Below are 19,933 nucleotides of genomic sequence, written 5' to 3'. Positions count from 1 at the left end.
GCCAGATATTGTTCTGCAGAGCTTGTTCATGAAGTTTTACATTACTTGATTGATTGATTGATTGATTGATCTTATGGTTATACAGTTAATGAACTACAGAAAATGATCAAATCTGTGTGGTTTTGTATTGATTGGAAAAATAAAGTAATTAAGTTCCACTGTTTGCACCATTACTTCCACTCTCCTAAACCACAGCAAAACATAAAAGACTCAAAATCTATATATTTTGTATATTAAATATTTACAAATGCACTGAATGCTTTAATGTGATGGTTATTTAAAACAGTTTTAGTTTATATACTGAATGTTTCAACTGATGAATACTTCAACTGATGAAACAATATATAGACAACCTTCAGCATGTTTTATTTAAACAAGTTCAGAATATTGACGTTTTAATAAATTCTCATTGTTCAGCAAACTTCCAAAACACTCTCCAACACTTACAAGACAAAAGCTTTGAAACCTTCCTTTTGCATCATACAAGGCTTGAATGGCATTTTACAGGCAAAGGTAGATTTACAAAAAAGACCTTTTTTTATTAAGTGTTCTTTTACAGATTTGTCAGCTTAAAAATGCACTTGACACATGAAATTCTGAATGTAATGTCAAGAAATCCAGCAATCAGATTCCTACAACCGTAAAAACGGTAAGCACATGAAGGAGTGTGTCATGGTTTGGTCGAGTGGGAGAGATTCATGCCATTATGAACTTCTGTATCCAAATTGGCGGCTTCATTTTTCCAAGGAGAGATGTTACAAATATCATGTACTTGATTTGTGAATGACACCAATGAACATGCCAGCTATCAAAATATAGATTTACTCAAAAGAAGTCTAACATATAAAATCAAAACATTCACACTATTTATTGAAATAATTCAGATTCTGTATCAAAACTAGAAGTTCCTTTCCACTGAGGTGAGTATATATATATATATATATAACCACCAGAGGGTGATGTGACAAGTGAAATATCCATAGTCCACAGCCAGCAAGGGGTTGAGATAAACTGGACTGTACTTTTCAAATCACATCTTTAATCAGCTGACAGTGAAATACTTCCAACTCCCAGGAAACACCTCCATGTCAGTTATAGATCATCACTGATCACCGATTGTCTTGCAAGTGGAATTTGGAGTGGAAGTGTATTTACATTCTGAGCTTTTCTCCTCTGAAACTGAAGTTAGCTAATGTCACCAATTTAAGAGTGAAAACGGTGTTGTGGCTTATTATCAAAAAGGAAACAGGAACATTTTATTGGAAAAATTTCAGGCACATGTGATAATGTTTTGATGCGTTTTCCTTTAACAACAGGGCAGGAGAGTCTTTGTTAGTTCTTGATTTGCAGGTTCTTCCCGACAATCAAAAAAAAAAAAAAAAAAGAAAGAACAAGAAAAAACAAAGCCCAGAACCCTCACCAAACTGTCAAACACTAAACTTTTGAGTCCTCAGTTGCTCTTGTCCTGCTCATGAATGCCAAAAACAGACAAACACAGTGCGAGCCATACACCTCCTTTGTGTCAGTCTCCACGTCAGTCAGACTTGTCCTTCTTTTTGCATCCTCCTCCTATGGGAACTTTACTGACCACTGCAGATCCAACAGCAGTCACTCCTCCAACTACAGCAGAGACTCCTCCTTTAACCAGACCCACTCCGATCCCAGGCACAGCGGCTACAGAGCTGACGGTGGTTTTTGTGAGATCCAGGCCCTTTCCTCCTATCCAGGAAACGCCGCTCACTGTCGCTCCTAAAGCTCCCGTGGTGGCACTGTACAAGCCCCCCGCCACCCTGCCAAACATGCCCGGCTGTTTCTGTGGGTGGTCCTTGTTGTTGTCTGATTTAAAAAAAAAAAAAACATTTCAAGATTCAATAAATAACTGCCAAATAACAAAAATCTATAGATAAACATCAGAGAAAAGCAGTGAGTGTGCATTTTCATAATGTAAGAAAAAGAAAAAGTAGCTAATTCTCACATTTAAGCCGGTGGAGCATTTGGCATTTTCTTGAAAAGTTACTTGATTAATCTATTATGAAAATAGTTACGGATTCCTTTTCTGCTGATCAGCTAATTAATAAATAACACATCCTTTCAGCTCTAAGACAAAAATACATAATCATCACAGTGGATTCATTCATAATGGGGGAATTGCAAAAAAACAATACAATTCTGAAGTCTTACTGAGAAGAGATTCATACAGACAAACCTGTCGTTTTGAATACAATAACATATTGATGGAGCTATGGATGAAAAAGAAGTTTCCTTCTTGTACATACTTTTATTGGTGGAAGAAAAAAAAATCTTTATCTTGACTGTAACCACATCACTTACATCAATGGTAAAACAGGTTAATTAAAGTGTCCTTAATGGAAAAAGCTTAGCTTAATGTAAAGAATAAATGCAAAAATTCATGTACAGACAGACATGGTTTAAAAATGGATGAGCTCCTGTAATTATTTATTTTGGATTACCAATGTGATAAGGCATTGTAAATTTGGTGAACCTTTGTTTCTTTTAGGGTATTTTTATTTGACTGGGGACTTTCAATGTGGATGTATATGATGCCATTATTTTTGAGAAACCACAGCCTTGAATATTTTTGTGCATAAGTGTGCATAAGTCTAAATAAAAATTAAAATATATATACACACACACACACACACACACACACACACACACACACACACACACACACACACACACACACATATATACATATATATATATTATGGCTGACATATATATATATATGTCAGCCATAATAACATGCAATGATGGTGTACAAAATTATGACACTGACCGACCATGACACAATGGCTGATTACTGACTGATGTCGATTCATCTGTTATTTTTGGCATTAATTGAGTAGTTGCTTAGTCTATGGAGTGTCAGTGAAAAAATGTCCACCAAAGTCTCACAGAGCTCAAGGTGAAGTCTTCACTTGTTTTGTCCAACCAACATTAAAAAGATAATCTGTTTACAATTATATCAAACAAAGAAAAATCTGATAATCTGCAACCAGAGAGAGGTTGGGAGTTTTAGATTAAATATTACTTTAAAAAAAAATCATCTAAATCAATTAATCGACTCCCTTTATGTTTAATTAGAATTTCATTTTATGGGCAACTGAAATTAAACAGTGAGACTACATTATTTGCAACATACACACAGCAACATTTCCGCTTGTGCCATCATCATCACCTATTGAATCTACACGTTTACAATCATGCTAGCTGATTACTGCAGAAACCATAATGTAAAATCCATATTTTTTTTCCCCATGTTTTGTCCCACATCTATTTCTTTACCTAAAAGTAGAGCAACAACATGATCTGACACCTTCGAACACACTAAGATGAAACAACAGAAATCTCTCACTGGATACTTGCAACTTTACTTACCTGTAGGTGCTGGCTCATCACTGAGGTATGCAGGCATGTCCTCGGGCACCTGCTCCGCCTCATTCATCTCTCTGGGAAAATAAATGACCCAATCATCAAAGCAGACAGTGACATATCATCAACACACATCTACAATGTATGGAACTAGACGCAGAGATTAATGCTGCTACCGCACATAGCTTTCCTCCTGGCATCCTTGTGTAATTTCTATTATGAAAATGCTGTTAGAGATCTGTGCCTGTACTTGTTGTTGCATGTTTTTTTCTGTGGTTATTCCTGTCTTGTGTGTTAAAGGGCAAAAGCAGGAAAAAAGTGCTTGACTTCATGGGTTTTTATCTCTTAAAATTTGGAAATTATTACAGAGAGGAATACCAGGCTCTACCTGGTGTGCAAATCGGTTGCTTTGTGTTTTATACTGTGATTTTGACAAGGCTACATACAGTATATGCTACAAAATGAGTGCCAGTCTTGAGAGAAAGCCTTAGCTGAAATGTCAATAGTTAGGAATGGAGCTGCAGTAAAAACACACAGAAAATAAAGGAGCTTGCTTTGGGTGTGCTGCTGATCCTAAAACAAGGCAGACCTGTTCAGTCTGCCACAGATCTGGTCAACGAAGTGAAAATAGTTGACAAGGACAGAATTTCTAAACCTAAAACAAGCGAATATAAGTTCTATGGTTCATTTCATTTTATGTATGAGGAATTTGCCAAAGATGATAAAACAGGTGGATCAAAAAAGATGACGTCTTAGTTCACTGAGTTTTTGTCAAACTAAATTAAAATATGACTACCATAAAACAAGTCCACATCCCCCAAAGCAGACATGGTGTCAAAAAGATGTCACCCACATTACTTAAGTTTACCTGGCTGTTCCAGTCTGAGACAGCTGTTTTGGGGGGTTGGTAAAAGTTAAGGCCCCTTCAATGAACTCTGCTAAAACAAAGGCGTTATTAACAGCACGCGTCTGCCAGCTGTGGTGTCAATTCAGTAATAAACACTATCGCCCTGTGTATCCTGGTCGGGTTTCAAATTAGATATATTAAAAGTAGTAGGCTGAAGGCCTTACGTACAATGTAAAAAAACCAATGCTGCGTATATTACGTAAACTGACATATATTAGCATTTGTTTCGCGGAAGGCTGAGTTTACGTTAACAGCGTACGTTAACCTACAAGCGGTGAAAAAAAAAAAACGACAGCCGCGGATGCTTACGTAAAAGTTAAAAAAATATCTATTCTTCCTTAACTTTAAATTGTTACTCTCTCACTTTTAAAAGGCAGAAATATTTAAACTTTGCATTTAATTAACTGTCTCGTCCATATGGCTGTTTTTGTCTTTAGACGTCATAAGTTAACGTTAGCTGAGACATCCAAGCAGACACGTCAGCCCCGAAACACTAAACATCACTTTAACGTGTTTTTCCTCCGTAAATTCATCGATATTGATTAGCATCGCATCGATATATCTGTCCCGGTGATAGCAATGGTCGAGGGAGTTTGCCTTGAAGCTGGTAGATGAGATAAAAATGGCTCACTTTTATGATCACAACTAATGCTGGCGGTGCTGCAGAAGTTCTCATGGCTGACTACACAAACTGAACCTCCCAAACAGCTAATTCAGCACTTACCTTGTCTTGTAACGTTACCAAATTGGTCCAATGTTACTGTGCGGTATGTGCGGGACTTTAAACTAACTGACCCAGGTAACGTTCAGGGTCTACGGCCTGTAATAATGTAGCTTGTGTTGTCTGACTGATATTTTGGAGGAGGACCTCAGTCTCCACCCATGAAAAACACACAGAGGTACAAACTGTCCGCAGGCTGGAGCTCCAGCTGCTGGCTGCCTTTACAAATACCACATGCATGCAAATTAAACTGGTTATTATTGTCTGGACAAAAGCAACTGGTTCACCCTTTGGCACACATAAACACAGGGAATTAGATTTTTGAATTTAGATATTTATACGTTTTGGTAGTTAATTAGGAACAAAAAAAAAAAATTCCCTCCCTGTTTGGGCTCTACATTGAGAAATTATCATAGGCTGTAGCAATATATGGAGGAACAGCACTTCAAAGATAAAATTAATATTTTTTTTGTGCGGGGACTATAGAACTTTGGCGGGATGGAAAACTAGTCCCAAATTACCCCAAAACACCCTCCCCTCAAAGAGGAAGTGACGTACTGAATCTTCTTTTTTAAAAATCCTGACTCAAAGATCGTCTCTTTCATAAAAATCATCGTTTAAAACAACAGACCAAAAACAAAAAACAATCACTTTTACACACAGTTGAAATAATGTACAGGTTTGAGGAGTGACGGGATATATATATGTATATATATATATATATAATTAGAACTCCAATGATTAATCTATTAAATTAAATTAAATTAATCTACTTCTATTTTGATAATTTTGAGTCATTTTTTTCAGTGTGAATATTTTCCACTTTTGTTACTCCTCTCTGACAGTAAACTGAATATTTTGGAACTGTGGACAAAATAAGACTTTTGAGGACATCATCTTGGACTTTGATCAACATTTTTCACAATTTTCTGACATTTCATGCAACATTATATTCATCTATCCACCTGTTTGTCATCTATGCTCACTTATCCTGCACACAGCTGGGGTGGCTGGAGTCTATCCCAGCTCACACTGGGCAAGAGGCAGTCCAAGTCCTGTGACCAATCGCAGAAACTGTCACATTAAGATTCAGTTTGTAAGCAAACTTACTGAAGTGAACGCAAGGGAGACCATCTATTTCCAGGTGTTAGTCTAAAGTAAGAAAATTGTATCTATGGTCTACATGTTATTCTCAGGTGTTGCTGAAAGTGAAGATGAAGGTGTTGAAAGGCTGCTTACACGCCTGGACAAAACACGATGATGGTGATGATGATTTTTGCTGAATGTTAATGCAGTCTGCCTTCACCCAGCATGGATATCTGTCACATTATCAAAAGAAAATGCTTACTTTATGTGTAGGTAATTCATTTGAAATGCAAGGCAGAACATTTGTTTGGTTCTGTGTTTTGCATATTCTAGTTTATTAAGCAGGTTACACCTTGTTAAATCAAATGCAGTCTCATACAACAGGCCTGCAAGTCCTGCAGTTTTTGTTGAAACTGTTTTAGAAAGGTGTCAAGTGTTTCTATTATTTTGTCCACCTTATTTACATCAATGAGACTAGGCCAAGTTACAGAGGCACTTCTCTGTAAAAGGCAACGCAGTTCCACAGCACCACAAACTGTTTGAATTCTACAGTTCCCATTTATCACACATTTTAATAGACGTATTTCACAAAAGATAGTTTGGTTTGTCACAGTAGGAAAAGCACAGGTTTAATAATAAAATCAACAATGGCTGAATTCCATTTAGCTGCTTCAGTTTATGTTGATATAAGTAGTAAAATTAGTATTTATTAAGTAAAAACACTAACACCACACTGTAAAAATACTCTGCTGCATGCACTTAAGTTAAAGTGTATGATCAGGAAAATGTAGGCTACTTAAGTTATTAAAAGTAAAAGTACTCAGCTATTAATATGAAGGCAATATTTTAATGTTATAGCTGGTTGAATGGGAGCTAATTTTGAGCCGCTCCAACTAAAGTTTAGTTTCATTATGTATTAAGTTGCTGATTATTTTCTGAATTAATTGAATGATAGTTTGAAAATAGTGACACATGGCATCACAATTACCCACAACTCAAAGTGTCCCCTTAACGGTGATGGTTTACCATCTGTCCAAGCCTAAAAAAGATTCAAAATAAATTAAAATAATTAGAAAGAAAATCAGTTAATTCTCACATTTGTGTATCTGGACATGTATCTGACATATCAAAATGGACTGTACTGTTGAGTCCTTTTAACAAAACATATGAGCTCTTCACATGTTTTGTATGCAAAAAAAAAAAAAAAAGTACAGTAGGCCTAACCAGAAACTAAAGCTGTCAGATAATTGTAGTGGTGTAAAAGTACAATATTATCCCTCTGAGATGCACCGGAGCAGAAACAGAAAGTGGAATAAAAGTAAATAAAAAGTAAAGTACAAATACCTCAAATTTGTAATTAAGTAAGCTACAATACTTGAGTAAATGCAACTTTCCTCCACTGGTATTGTTCATGCTGGGGATGGCAAGCGGAAACAGAGAATCACGTGACTGCAGCTGTGTTTCCCGCCTGTATTCGTAATGACTTATTTAGTACCCGGAACCAGCGGCAGAGTGACAGCTCTCTCCTCTTAAAAATACAACGCTTCAGGCTGCATGTGTGGATAAAGTTGTGGTATTTCAGCAGAAGGACACGCCGTTATCACCGCCGGGTCAGATGTTGAGTCGCTCGCAGCGGCTGCTGAATTACAAACTCACAGTTTAGTATTTAAAGGAGGTCTTCAGTTTCCTGTTTGGATGTAAAACACCCCGAGTGGACCAACACAGCCGCCGCCGTGTGTACAATATCCAAAAGTTCCTCCGTCTGCAGAGACAGGTAGATAACGGCAATGATATAAATGATATCACTCTTTTCACTTTAATGCATTATTATTAATTTTACAGGGGGAAGGTGTGTCAGTATGTTCTTTCACCTTTTGACCACAATGTCAGTGATTTCCTGCAGAGTGGAGCCACAGTAGCACTTGGATATGTTTATAAAGGAAGTTTCCAACATGCATTTATTATTTCAGTCAGTATAAGAATGTTAGTGTATAATAAATAGCAGCTGATGTAATGAGGGCCTGTGTTTTTATAGTGAAATTAAAGTCTAAATGTCGACATCGTCCTCAGGAAGTCCGTTTACTTCATAAACACTCCTCAGTCTGTTTTTCTCTCATGAAAAGCTCTTAATTATGTTTCTCATTAGTTTAGTTTTGGTTAGTGTTACCTCACTTGGGTGTTCAAGCTTCACTGTGAGAGAGATGTGCAGTGCTTGACACTAAAAGACTGTTTTCACTTCCAGCTGCTGAGAGGAAGTTTCTCTGTGGTTGCATTAAATCTCAGATTAAAATTTTTGTGACATCCCAACCAGTTTCGAAGCCCATCATGGTTCAGTATGCAGTTTTGGAAACTTAAAGCCACCAGTTTAGGGCTGCACAATGTGGTTAAAGAGAAATATTGTAATTATTTTGACAGATATTTCCATTGTGATATGATCATGATTAGTGGGAATGATCATCAGTGTATCACAATTTTCATTTTCACTGTGTTCTCTCACATCTGGAAAGCAAGATGTGAGAGCCAGGGCATCTTACACATTTTATCTTCATCAAAAAATTGTGCAGCCCTTCTCCAGGTCAAATACACATAAATGTTTGTTATAAAAAGTATTTGCACATTAATAGATTCAGTATTTTCTGATGAGACAGAAGGAGTAGATATAATTCTTAACGTAACTTTAATAGCATAATTTTGACATAACAAACAACATTATTATTCTAGGAGTACTTAAATGTTTTAAAACATGTCTGGAGGGGATCTTTAATATAATTGCATCCTGTAGTGGTTATATTTAGTTCATGTACAAGATGCAGATGGTCCTCTGCACATTTAGCAAATGCATGGTCTTTTTTGCTTAATCTCTTATAAAAATGTATAATATATTAAAAACAATGATGTTCACCTCAAGATTTCATACTTGGTCCAATCTACATCTAAAACAACACAGTGTATCCTATAATGATATACAAAAGAGACCAAAAATGCTCAATTATCAATAATAATAATAGATATTTTAATGAATATACTCATCGTGTAAAGGAAGCATCTCCATTGTTTGCTTGTGCAGTATGTTTTCTTGTGATATCTCTATGTCACTGGTATTGACTGTATTTATTGAGTTAATAGAGTGTGTTACTTGACTTAACTCAGTCCCTAAAGTTTGCAGTTTAAACAGTTAATCAGGTTTGGTGAAAATCAAAGGCTGTGGCTTTTTGTGAAGCAGTAAACTAACTAAGTTGGGTACAGTTACCGCAGTGTGTGTGTGTGTGTGTGTGTGTGTGTGTGTGTGTGTGTGTGTGTGTGTGTGTGTGGCATTGATTGTTGTCCAAACTGATGGTTTTCATTTGTAATGAGGTTTAGTTTCCAGCAGGTGTCAGTGTCGCCTCACTCCTCTGCAAAACCTGAGCTCGGATGGAGAAATGAGACAACTTATTTTTTTGAGGGCCTCAGTTTATTGAGCACTTGTGCAGCAATAGAAATGTCTGCACATAACCGTCCCTTTCCATCTTTAAAAAAGGACTAAACAGCTAAACTTTTCCAAAGGCCTATTCTTTAACCAAGACCAGCCCTTTGATTGATCGATTATTCAGTACTAAAAACGAAGGCATAAAAAGTATTTTGATAATCAGTTTATCGTTTGCAACAGTTTTAACATTTGCTGCATGGTTCCAGCTTCTTAAATGTTTAGATTTGTGGCTTTTGCTTGTTTTTTTCCTCTCATTTTTTGAGATAATAATTCATTATTTTGAGAATCTAAGTTATTATTTCAAGAGTCTTTCTCAATATAATGGCTTACAGGATCTTTTCTTTTCATCACGTTGTCCAAAATGGGCTCCCATACATATAAATAAATATCATTTGGTTTGGTAACTAAGTAAGTAAGTAAGTAATGAACTGTACAACCTTCATTTTTACAGCTCTTATGTTTTTGAATGTCTAGTATTATGAGTGGTGGCTCAACATTTTTGTCCTAAAGAGAGTGGATTACCTGGCAGTTGGGACGTCCTAAAAACACAGTGTTTATTTCCAGATCCTGCTCTCTCAGAGAAACCACGTGGCTGAACAAATAGCACCACATTCCTTTATTTGTAGATTGGTGTTTAATTTGGGGCTGGTCTGTCCTCAGAGGAGTAACAGGACGAGAGTCATTAGTTAGCCATCGACCCACTGGGCAAAATTAGCTCTGCGCCGCCGTCCCTCCTCCTCTGTGTGCACAAACAATATACTAACACAAATTAGGACTCACTGCTTTGTGTCAATGGAGAGAGCAACAAAGATGCTACACACAGTGATATGTCATTAGCGAGCAGGTGGGGTGGGAGGACTGAGAGCTGTTGCCTCTCCAACTAAGTAATGAAGAGGTTTCCATGGCAACCAGGCCGCCTGTTGCTGTCCCTGTGTCGGGGGGCAGCGGAGATCAAAGTCGGCTGTCCTCAATTCTGCTGTAAGTGGAGGGTTAAATGCTGGGGTTGCAGGGGAAAAGCTCCTCATTAAACTTAACCAAATCTCCTTTAAGACACAGCTGACATGTTACTCAGATGTTCTTAACACTCAGCTCCTCCAGAAAAAACAAAACAAAACAAAACATAACAATTGTCCATGGGTGCACGCTGCCGCTGTGGACAGTGAATAAGGATCTGTTTATTTCAGTTTTGTGGACAGTTTATGGTTTATAACACTGGACCACAAAATATATACAGATCATTAAAGTGTTTGTTTTGGTATTCACTGAAAATAAGTACAGTTTTAGTACTAGATGTATTCAAGAACAGAACAGTAACATGGTGAAGAAGGTAAACTGGATTATTTGGATTACTTTATAGTGTTTAGGAATTTAGAGGAAGATTTATTTCTCTAAGTTATCCTGCTAGTAAGCAGACCTGTTGATATAAGGCCTTGCAATTATGTCAATGGAATTGTATGTTGTATTTTAACAATTTTGATAATTGATTAGTCATTTAAGTCATTTATCAAAGCAGAAATGTCAAAAAAAAAAAATCTCTGGTCCCAGCTTCTGTAAAATGTCAAAGTACAAATAAGAAATATATAATTATTAGTTGTAGCCTTAATTTAAAAGAAATGTCAGGCTATTTCTATGCAGAAAAAACATCTGAGAAAAGTTTACAAGAGGCCAATAGTTTAGAAATCAAACTATGAAAAATCTCTATGAAATCAAACTGGTGTCATGACTGTAAAACTTGCTGCATGGTGTTTTCACTTATGCTGCTTGTTTTGATTTCTTTACACAGAACTAAGGTTATCAAAAGTATTGATAAGTAGATAGTTTTTCATACCATATGTTTAAAAGGATACAGTATCCATCAACTACAGTATTGAAAGTGCTGAAGCTATTAAAAAAATAGCTAAGTGCTCATTTAAGACCTCAGTTTAGTTCAGTCTTTATTGTCATGCCTCAAATTTGGCTTTCAACAAAACTGGACAGTGTTTGGTGACTTTTTCTGTACCAACTCCAAGTGCTGGTTATTAATAAATAATAAGAGGGAAAAAAATCTATTTTGTATGCCAAGGATTTTTTTTTTGTTTTTGCAAACATGCACTAGCCTGAAATTGAAGCAGCTAATTAGCAATTATTATTAGTAAGAGCTGTGTTTTTCCTATCATGACAAGTTAAAATGTGTTAGTAAAGTTAAAATTCCTCTCTGATGATGATTTTAAAAAAGCTTGTATACTATACTATTGTGAAACATCTCCAACTGCATCTGTGGGTTTGCTGACAGATCATAAATTCAAACATCAGGTTGAATTTTAATCAGAATGAGCAGAGGTCAAGACTCATATTGTTATTATCTCTATGGATGTAGTTTTTCAGTTTTCCAGACAGGAACTTGTTCTGACACAAACTTTTTTCTTGCTGCTCTTTGGTGCTGTTTGGCTTTTGCTCCCAGCCTCTTTAAGTTGTAAAAGGATTATCCATCAGCCTGACTGGGTGGCAATCGAGAGCACTGAGGTGCGCCCAGTGTTGTAGGACTGTCCTAATTAGATAACTGTAACCCTCATATGAGCAGCTACACTCCTGGTGGTCCAATGCTTGCTTTTGGGACACACAGCTCAGCTTTTTGACTGTGGAGAGCTGTGAGGACAAGCTGTGTGAAAGGCCAAGCAAAGAGGGGAGGGGGCTCTCAAATCCTTTTTAAGCCTTTTGTCATTTATGCTCGGACTTATTTGTCATTAAAGAATAATGATAGCATTTGTGGCATAATTAGATTTTTATCAGTTAGTTTTATGCATCTGCACATGGGACTTTTTCTTAGTGCTATTTTTTAAATTTTCCGTTAAAAACAAAATTATCATATTGTTGCTGAGGTGTCTTCCATTTTTGTCAACTTTGACCTTTGCTTCTCAGTTTTGACTGCAGCATTTTCTCCATCACAGTTTTGTCCAGATGAGCGCTCATGTTCAAGTGTCTCCTCTCCCATGAGTCAAGTTTAGTTTAGTGAAGCCATAACATCCTAGGAGGAACACACTTTGGTACCTATATTTGTTTTTTCCAGGTCACGTTACTTTATTCAGGTTAACCAGTTTGCACACAAGACTTTTTTTTTCCCTGCAACTGTAACTTCTCCAGATGTGATTAGAGGCTGGGGTCCACTCGTGTGGAGGTGCTGGGTCTACTGCTGCACCGCGCCATCTGTGTGAGACCTTAATAACTGGTGTGGTGATTTATTGCCTGTACTCAGCAGTGTCTTTTTGAGAGGAGCCCAGACAAAAGCCGAGACCCTCACCCTCCCGCTGCTTTTAATAGTTCTTTAGGATGTGCAGGGGGAGAAAAACACAGTAGTAATGTGGGGGCTTCAGCCTTTAAGGAGGCAAAGTGAAAGAAGATTGAGTGCATAAAATGAAAGTAGTTAGAAGAGAAGATTTTTAGAAGATATCTGTAATATATTTACTGTACTAGATCATAAAATGTCCATGATGTGTCATCAGAGATTAAGGAAACATGTTAAGTTGAAACACCAGCTTCTCTGACAACAGCGCCACAGCCAGCATGTTCTCCTTTAAAATTTCCATTCTGGTCTGGAACAGCAGTTTTTCTTTGCCTGGTCGTTTGTTGTGTTTGTTTCTCATGTTTATTAGAGTTAAAACTAATGCTGAATGTTCACTGAGTGAGTAGGTGTGTTTATGAGTCATAAGAAATCATCAGTAATCTCTTAAAAGGCATAGATATTTATAAGACTGAAATTGAGCTATATGTTAATGGAGTCTGGCAGTCATTGAACTCCACATCCAGAGTGTGTATTTTTTCAGGGCAGTGGTCTTTTGTTTTCTTTTTAGGATAACCATCTTAACTTTACATTGTCAGACAACTGACAGTTATAAACTGCTGATCAGTTTAAAGTGTAGAACTCGTCATCGCTTGTATGTGTCAAAATATAATGTTGCCCCTGTCTTGCGCTTGTGTTCACCGTCCCTCCAGCCTGCATGCAGCCTGCCTGAGCTCAGTCTGGGGAGGAGGATGCAGGGGAAACAACTTGCTTTGGCCATAGTTTGTACATTAAATAGGGATTTAACTTATTTAATGTACTATCTATGGCTCCAACTTGCCATTTGGATTGCAGCACTCATTTCTGAATGCTCGGGTCTTACATATTTCTTTAAGATGCTACAAGGGGTTGTTTACAAATTAGACCAAAATTTACTTCAGTTTTAAGCTTGGTAATAACTTATTTTCTTTAATGCTACCACAATGAGTTTTTGACTGGTTATGAAACAGTCTCATATTAATACTGATGCCTCTATATGACCTACATTTCTATTGTTTCTTTATAGTTATTTTTAATGCCTGCCACTGGGTCAGATTTTCCTTAAATCAGATTAAACAAGGCCGTGTTTACATTTTCTGAGTCAAATTTACACTGAGAAGTAGAGATTTTTATTTAGTTAATTTTATGTTATATTTTGTGGTTATCACAGGGGAAACACTCCTGCTTTTTGTTCACAGGGGGCACCAAAATCAACAAAATATGAAAGTTCCATGCAGTAGCTTTAAATTTAACGCATCAGTTACAGAAAAGATTCGAGGTTACATCTTCGCATCACTTCATATTCCAAAGGCCGCTGTTTTCTGGCCATGTTGCTGCTCCATGAGCCCTCAGTGACCCCTCTCCTCCTCTCCCATCCCCTCCGGAGGGCGATAAGGTGCTGCTGGAGAAAAGCTTGTGTTATCTCCCTGTTGCCCTCTGAGGCAGTCATGTTTTATGGGTTGTAGCCCTTTTGTTTCCTTGTTCGCAGCCTCTCCCTGATCACTCACACTCATTCCTCATGGAAGTTGTTTGAAGGCCTAGAATAGCTTTGGAAAAGAAGCCCCCACCTCCTCCTCCTCTCTCCTCTTCTTCTTCTACTCCTCTGTTCCCTCTTTATTGAATCCCGCCTCCGTATCATTTATCTCTGCACCCCCCCCTCCTCACTCAGCCCCTTTTTCCTCAGTTTGAGGGGGCCGTTAGGGGGCATCCTCTTTTCTCTCCCAGCTGGGTTTGTTGACACACAGTCAATCTACAGTTCCCTTTCACCTCTGCCACCCCTCTTTTTAACTCTCACCCCCCTACACACCCCACCCCTCGACTCTACCCTCCACTTTCCCTGAACAGTAAAGCTGCCACAGCTGTGGACTGTATTAGCATAGCTGCTGAGGAGCAGGGGGGGTGCTAAATATATTGCAGCCATTAGCTTTTGTTCAACAGTTGACAGTTTTAAAACATTTCAGCTCCTCTCTGTGCAAAGGGAGGGAAAAGAAAAGGATGATTTCAGTGTAACAGCTTTTTAAATATGGGACACAGAAGATGGAGGGAGAGGAGGGAGAGCAAGTGGAAAACAAGTCAAAATCTAATTAGTGCAGTTAGGAAAAAAGAGGGAAATTAAAAGAAAATGTCCTAGAAAATAAACACATTTTCCATTTGCACAATTAAAAATAAAACATTGTTTTCATGTCTGACATTCAAATGTCATTTGGGTTGATAACACAGAGGAAAGGAAATTTGTGATTGACAGTGATTGATGTTTCATTCAGGCTTAGCAATGTGTTTTTTTCTCTTGCTGTCAACAGGTGTTGGAATGAACAGGTCCAGGTCCAGCTGGGATAAAAAAAAATCCCAGCCTGCTGTCACCAGGATGACTCGCAGCTCCAGCAGCTCCCAGGTCCGGCACAGCGACCCCACGGAGGGCCAGGACTCTGGGCCTGGTCTGTATGGAAAACAACGAAAGAAGCAGACAGACTCCGCTTTGGCCCAGGACCTTAGTCAGATGAGTGTGAGCGGACAGGACGGTTTAAAGACAAGGTGAGGAAACCTAACAGGAGGCTGCACTGTGTCATCAAGATCAGTGATCAACAAACAGAAAGAAATGTACATTATACATGCATATACACATAAATATGCATTTATACAAACACATGTACATGCATGAAACTCCAACCTGGATACAAATGTCCAGGTTGGAGTTGAAGCATTGTCTGGCCCAATATAAATTAAAGTGAATTAAAAAAGGTGTTTCTTGGTTTTAAAAGAAACTACATTTTTTTTTTATGTCAACTTCCAACCAATTCTATAGCCATGATAGTGTGCTATTGTGCCTGTTTGCCAATTAATTATGGAGATATTTCAGAGGGAAAGTGAAAAACTTGACCTGCTGGTGGCGCTAGAGCAAAGGTCAGGGGGCCACCAAATTCAGCAGGTTTCATTTTGGGGGGAACATGAATGCCTGTACAAAATTTGGTTAAAACTGCATTTTCTTGCACAGAAGCAGACACTTTTTTCTCTTCAAACTTGTTTATTAATTTTTCACCAACAAAGAAATGTCAGAAAAGTTACGTTTCAAGTCTCAATGTTAAAACAAAAAAAAAGTCCAGCTCAAGTGCTTGAGCAATGCGGTAGGAAAAGACCAAACTAACATCAAAAGAAAACAAAAATAAACACAAAATGTACACTTGGCCAAAACCGACCAGAAAGGTCCCAAAGTTTTCTTAGGCACAGAATTTTTTAGAGCGATTTCCTCAGTCAAACATTAAAACTTCCGTAGTTCATTTGAGACCTCATGCTAGAATTTTGTCAAGACAACAGGAAGTTAACTATCACGTTGGGGATTGTCACATATGAGATCAGGATGTCTTCATGTGTCTGTTCTTGTCTTGCTCTCCAGTAAAGGAAACCTGTCCAAAGGCAGCAGGGACCATGTGCAGGCTGCTCAGTCCTCTGGGTCCCAATCTGATCAGGGCAGTCCAGCTGTGTTTGCTGCCAAGTCCTCATTGCGAGGTGGTCTTGCCTCTGTGGTTCGGCTGGTGAAGCTCGGCCGCTGTAAGAATGTGGTGGTGGTGGCCGGAGCAGGAATCAGCACAGCCAGCGGCATCCCAGACTTCAGGTTGGTGTCTGTGGGTCTTATTCTCTCTACACCCTCGCCTTCATCTTTCTCTTTACTATAAAACGAGTCTTTATATTCTTTGTGTTTTGTGCAGTTTCACTCTAAACGTAAAGTAACCATTTTAGTGGAGTCACTTATTGTTAGTTTTCTTTATTGAAGTAATCGCCGTAATATCCTAAAATGTACATGTCAAAATCTATATTTTCCAGAACTCCGGGAACAGGTCTTTACGCCAACTTGGAGAAGTACAACATCCCTTATCCAGAAGCTATTTTCAACATCGACTACTTTTCCGACGACCCACAGCCTTTCTTCTCCCTGGCCAAGGCTCTGTATCCTGGCAGCCACCGACCCAACTACATACACTACTTCATCTCCATGCTCCATCACAAAGGCCTGCTGCTGCGGATGTACACCCAGAACATTGACGGACTGGAGAAACGTGAGTGAGACCTTTAAAGAGGACAAAAAAACACCTGAAAATAGAGCTTAAAATTAACTGCAGGCTAGCTTAAAGTGCCTGAAACTTTTCAACACTGACTACAAACATACAAAGTAAAATGTAAATGAATATCCATCACTCATGACTTCTCTACAAGCAATGAAAGACATTCTTAACATGCATGTAACAGAAATCATAAACTCCCATTGAAGATATTTACATGACTGGTTTTCATTTTAATAATTTATTCTCAGGGACAATATGCTTTAATTACCAGCAATATGATGTAAATGACATGTTGTTCCTACTTTCCAGGCAGCCATTGGTTGATTTTAAAGATTCAGTTATCCTTACTCTTACTTACTTACTTAACTTATTTATCTCTCTTGGTCATAATATTTAACAACTGTCTTCGCAGTGTGCGGCATTCCAGATGACAAACTTGTGGAAGCTCACGGTAGTTTTGCCACAGCGTCCTGTCACCTGTGCTACACCTCGTACCCTGCTGAGGAGGCTAAGGTAGGTCTGACCCTCATGGTCCGAAACATTCAAATTGAATATAATGATTCACTGTGCTTGATGCCACAGTAATGCTTCCCTCATTTGTTTGTTCCACAGCATGCCATAATGAATGATAATGTCCCCATCTGCACATTCTGCGCCGCAACAGTCAAACCTGATGTTGTGTTTTTTGGAGAGGACCTCCCTCAGAAGTATTTCCTCCACACTAAAGACTTTCCTAAAGCAGACCTGCTCATCATCATGGGCACGTCTTTACAGGTAAACATTTTTAATATCTTTATTCACTTCTTTAAATGGGTATTTAGTACATTTTGTGAGTGGGTGAACCTTGAGGTGAATTACATCTGAACAAAAACCCTTTATTTCAGATTGAACCATTTGCCAGCCTAGTGAACACGGTGCGCTCCACTGTGCCACGTCTCCTCCTGAACCGACACGCTGTTGGTCCCTTTGAGAAGGTCCCGCTGCGGAGAGGAGACCACATGGAACTGGGTGACCTGGAGGACACAGTACGGAGGTTTGCAGAAATGCTGGGCTGGAACGATGAGATTGAAGAGCTGATGAGGAATCAGGAAACACTGGTGGGTTCTTTTTTAAGACATTTAAAACAATCCTTTTGCAGGTTATACAAGTCTCTTTGGGTTCTGTATGAGACATAGTACCTTTCTGTGAAATCAAAAAGGAAACGAGAGAACACATAACAGAAGCAGCTCTGGTGATATTATACATATGGTGGAGATCCTTATGGGACTTCAGTGTACTCTACTGATTTAACATTGCTCTCTCAATGGACAGATATTGTGCATTCCAATACTTATACTACCACACTATATAGTATGTCAGAAAAGATCTCAATATATAGTAGGTCTCAAAAGGTCACAATATATAGTATGTCAAATGGAGTATGCCAAAATGTACCAGGATACCCTACTGAATCTGGTTGCATTTTTAGTATGCAAGCCAGCATGCTTTCCTGGCTACTCTGACCCAAAATCAGTGAAAGATTTCTCAAATCAGCTGAGCCACAGAGAGAGCACAGACCAATGACTGTTGGCTGTATATCTTTTATATAGTCAATGGCACAGACATTATGATAAAGTTCTGTAGTATGTCTCAATTGTATACATACTTGCATGCAACTGTGCGTACTTTGTCAGGACAGGTGCAGTACATACTAAAAGTGAAAAGAAAAAGTATGTGATTTGAAACAAGGCATTTTTTTTGTATTCCTCAGATTATTCTTCCCTCTTAAATCCAATTTTGACAGGTCTTAAAACCCAACTGGATTATGAAATTAACATTTCTTTTATATCATGTTGCATTAACAGTTCTGCTTTTAAATTATTTGGGGAAAATTTTGTATTGATCATGCTGTAATGACTACGCAACGGAACCAACATGGAGCCAGTAAGCCTTAATGCAAACTGTGCAGCCCAGTCAGTATTTATCAGAGCACACCAGCTAGCTTCATGCTCAAACTTTAAGTGTAGAAAGGACAAGAAGTCTTACATTATGGGATTTAGATTGGCAGATTTTAAGAGATTAATATTAAATGGTTAAATTAACACAGGCATAGTGAAACAGGTCTCAAATTGTGTTTAATTTGATGGTAATGGTCTTAAAAAGCCTTTAAATATCTCTGCTGACTATATTTTCCCTCTCTGCAGATCATCCCTGCACTGATGAGCAGCCAGTCAGTGAGCGGACAAACAGCAGGGCCTCCAGGTAGGATGGAGACATCCAAGTCCAGAACCGGAGGTTCACGAGGAGCCGGCAGTGGGAGCGAGGAGACGGACTCTGAGACGGACAGCAAGAGCTCTGCATCATCCAGCCTGAGCACCTGATGCTGCATGTTTGGTAAACGATGGCACTGGAAAGGTTTGAGACTGTTCTCCTGTTAACTGTATACACACACGCTACTGTTCAGCTGGTTATTTTCTAATAGTTTTAAAATGGTTTCTGTTGTGTGCATGGGAGTGAAAGTGTGTCGTCTTCCCTCTTCAACAGAGTGTCAGGTTCATACTATGTTCATATGTATATCAAGAAATCATCAAATACACTTGATCAAGCTCAAAAGCACATTCAAAGCACTTATTATGGAGGAAGGGTCCATCCAGAACACTAGAAAATCAATGTGAGCCCTGGAACAGAAATTCAGATGTTTCTTCAGGTGTTTTTTTTAATGTTCCATGTCAGTAAGCTTGTTAATGTTTTATATGAGAACAACACTGTATTTTAAACAATATTTAATAAAAGTATTCTGTATTTTGCATTGTTCCTGTCTTTTTTTTTTCTTAAAGGGATAGTCCACCCAAAAATGAAAATTCAGTCATAATCTACTCATCCTAATGCCAATTGAAGGTCAAGTTTAGTTTGTTAGTTCACAGAATATTGCTGGAGTTTCACAGAAAAACAGTGTTGCAGATTCTCCCAAACAATGGAACTGAATGGTGACTAGTTTTCAATATAAAAAAAAAAAAATAAATCA

General features: G+C 38.2%; 2 protein-coding genes across 2 annotated transcripts; one reads left to right on the top strand and one right to left on the bottom strand.

The window, feature by feature from the left end:
* Positions 1-1,221: 1,221 nt before the first annotated feature.
* On the bottom strand, positions 1,222-5,300 carry tmem263 (transmembrane protein 263). The gene is made up of 3 exons (XM_084734937.1): positions 5,028-5,300; positions 3,403-3,473; positions 1,222-1,836 (listed from the first exon to the last, which is right to left on the bottom strand). The coding sequence occupies exons 2-3, from the start codon at positions 3,467-3,469 to the stop codon at positions 1,535-1,537; spliced, it is 369 nt and encodes a 122-aa protein (XP_084591063.1). The 5' UTR covers positions 3,470-3,473; positions 5,028-5,300; the 3' UTR covers positions 1,222-1,534.
* A 2,304-nt stretch (positions 5,301-7,604) lies between these two features.
* LOC146316376 (NAD-dependent protein deacetylase sirtuin-3) lies at positions 7,605-19,715 on the top strand. Its single transcript, XM_084733465.1, has 8 exons — positions 7,605-7,884; positions 15,172-15,403; positions 16,263-16,481; positions 16,691-16,923; positions 17,342-17,442; positions 17,542-17,703; positions 17,814-18,026; positions 19,113-19,715. Exons 2-8 carry the CDS (start codon positions 15,180-15,182, stop codon positions 19,287-19,289), a joined length of 1,329 nt encoding a protein of 442 aa, XP_084589591.1. The 5' UTR covers positions 7,605-7,884; positions 15,172-15,179; the 3' UTR covers positions 19,290-19,715.
* Positions 19,716-19,933: the final 218 nt, after the last annotated feature.

This window comes from Lutjanus erythropterus, chromosome 13 (genome assembly GCF_056507025.1).
Source record: "Lutjanus erythropterus isolate fLutEry1 chromosome 13, fLutEry1.hap2, whole genome shotgun sequence".
NCBI classification, from domain to species: domain Eukaryota; kingdom Metazoa; phylum Chordata; class Actinopteri; order Lutjaniformes; family Lutjanidae; genus Lutjanus; species Lutjanus erythropterus.
The sequence above is the reverse complement of the archived record's forward strand: the minus strand, read 5'-3'. Positions and strand labels throughout refer to the sequence as shown.

Bases quoted from the DNA above. Each gene is read 5' to 3' on its own strand.
- tmem263 (XM_084734937.1), bottom strand. From the start codon at position 3,469: ATGAATGAGGCGGAGCAGGTGCCCGAGGACATGCCTGCATACCTCAGT. The intron at 1,837-3,402 runs GTAAGTAAAGTT...TTTTTAAATCAG, and splicing joins TGATGAGCCAGCACCTACAG to ACAACAACAAGGACCACCCA.
- LOC146316376 (XM_084733465.1), top strand. From the start codon at position 15,180: ATGAACAGGTCCAGGTCCAGCTGGGATAAAAAAAAATCCCAGCCTGCT. The intron at 15,404-16,262 runs GTGAGGAAACCT...CTTGCTCTCCAG, and splicing joins CAGGACGGTTTAAAGACAAG to TAAAGGAAACCTGTCCAAAG. The intron at 17,443-17,541 runs GTAGGTCTGACC...TTTGTTCCACAG, and splicing joins ACCCTGCTGAGGAGGCTAAG to CATGCCATAATGAATGATAA.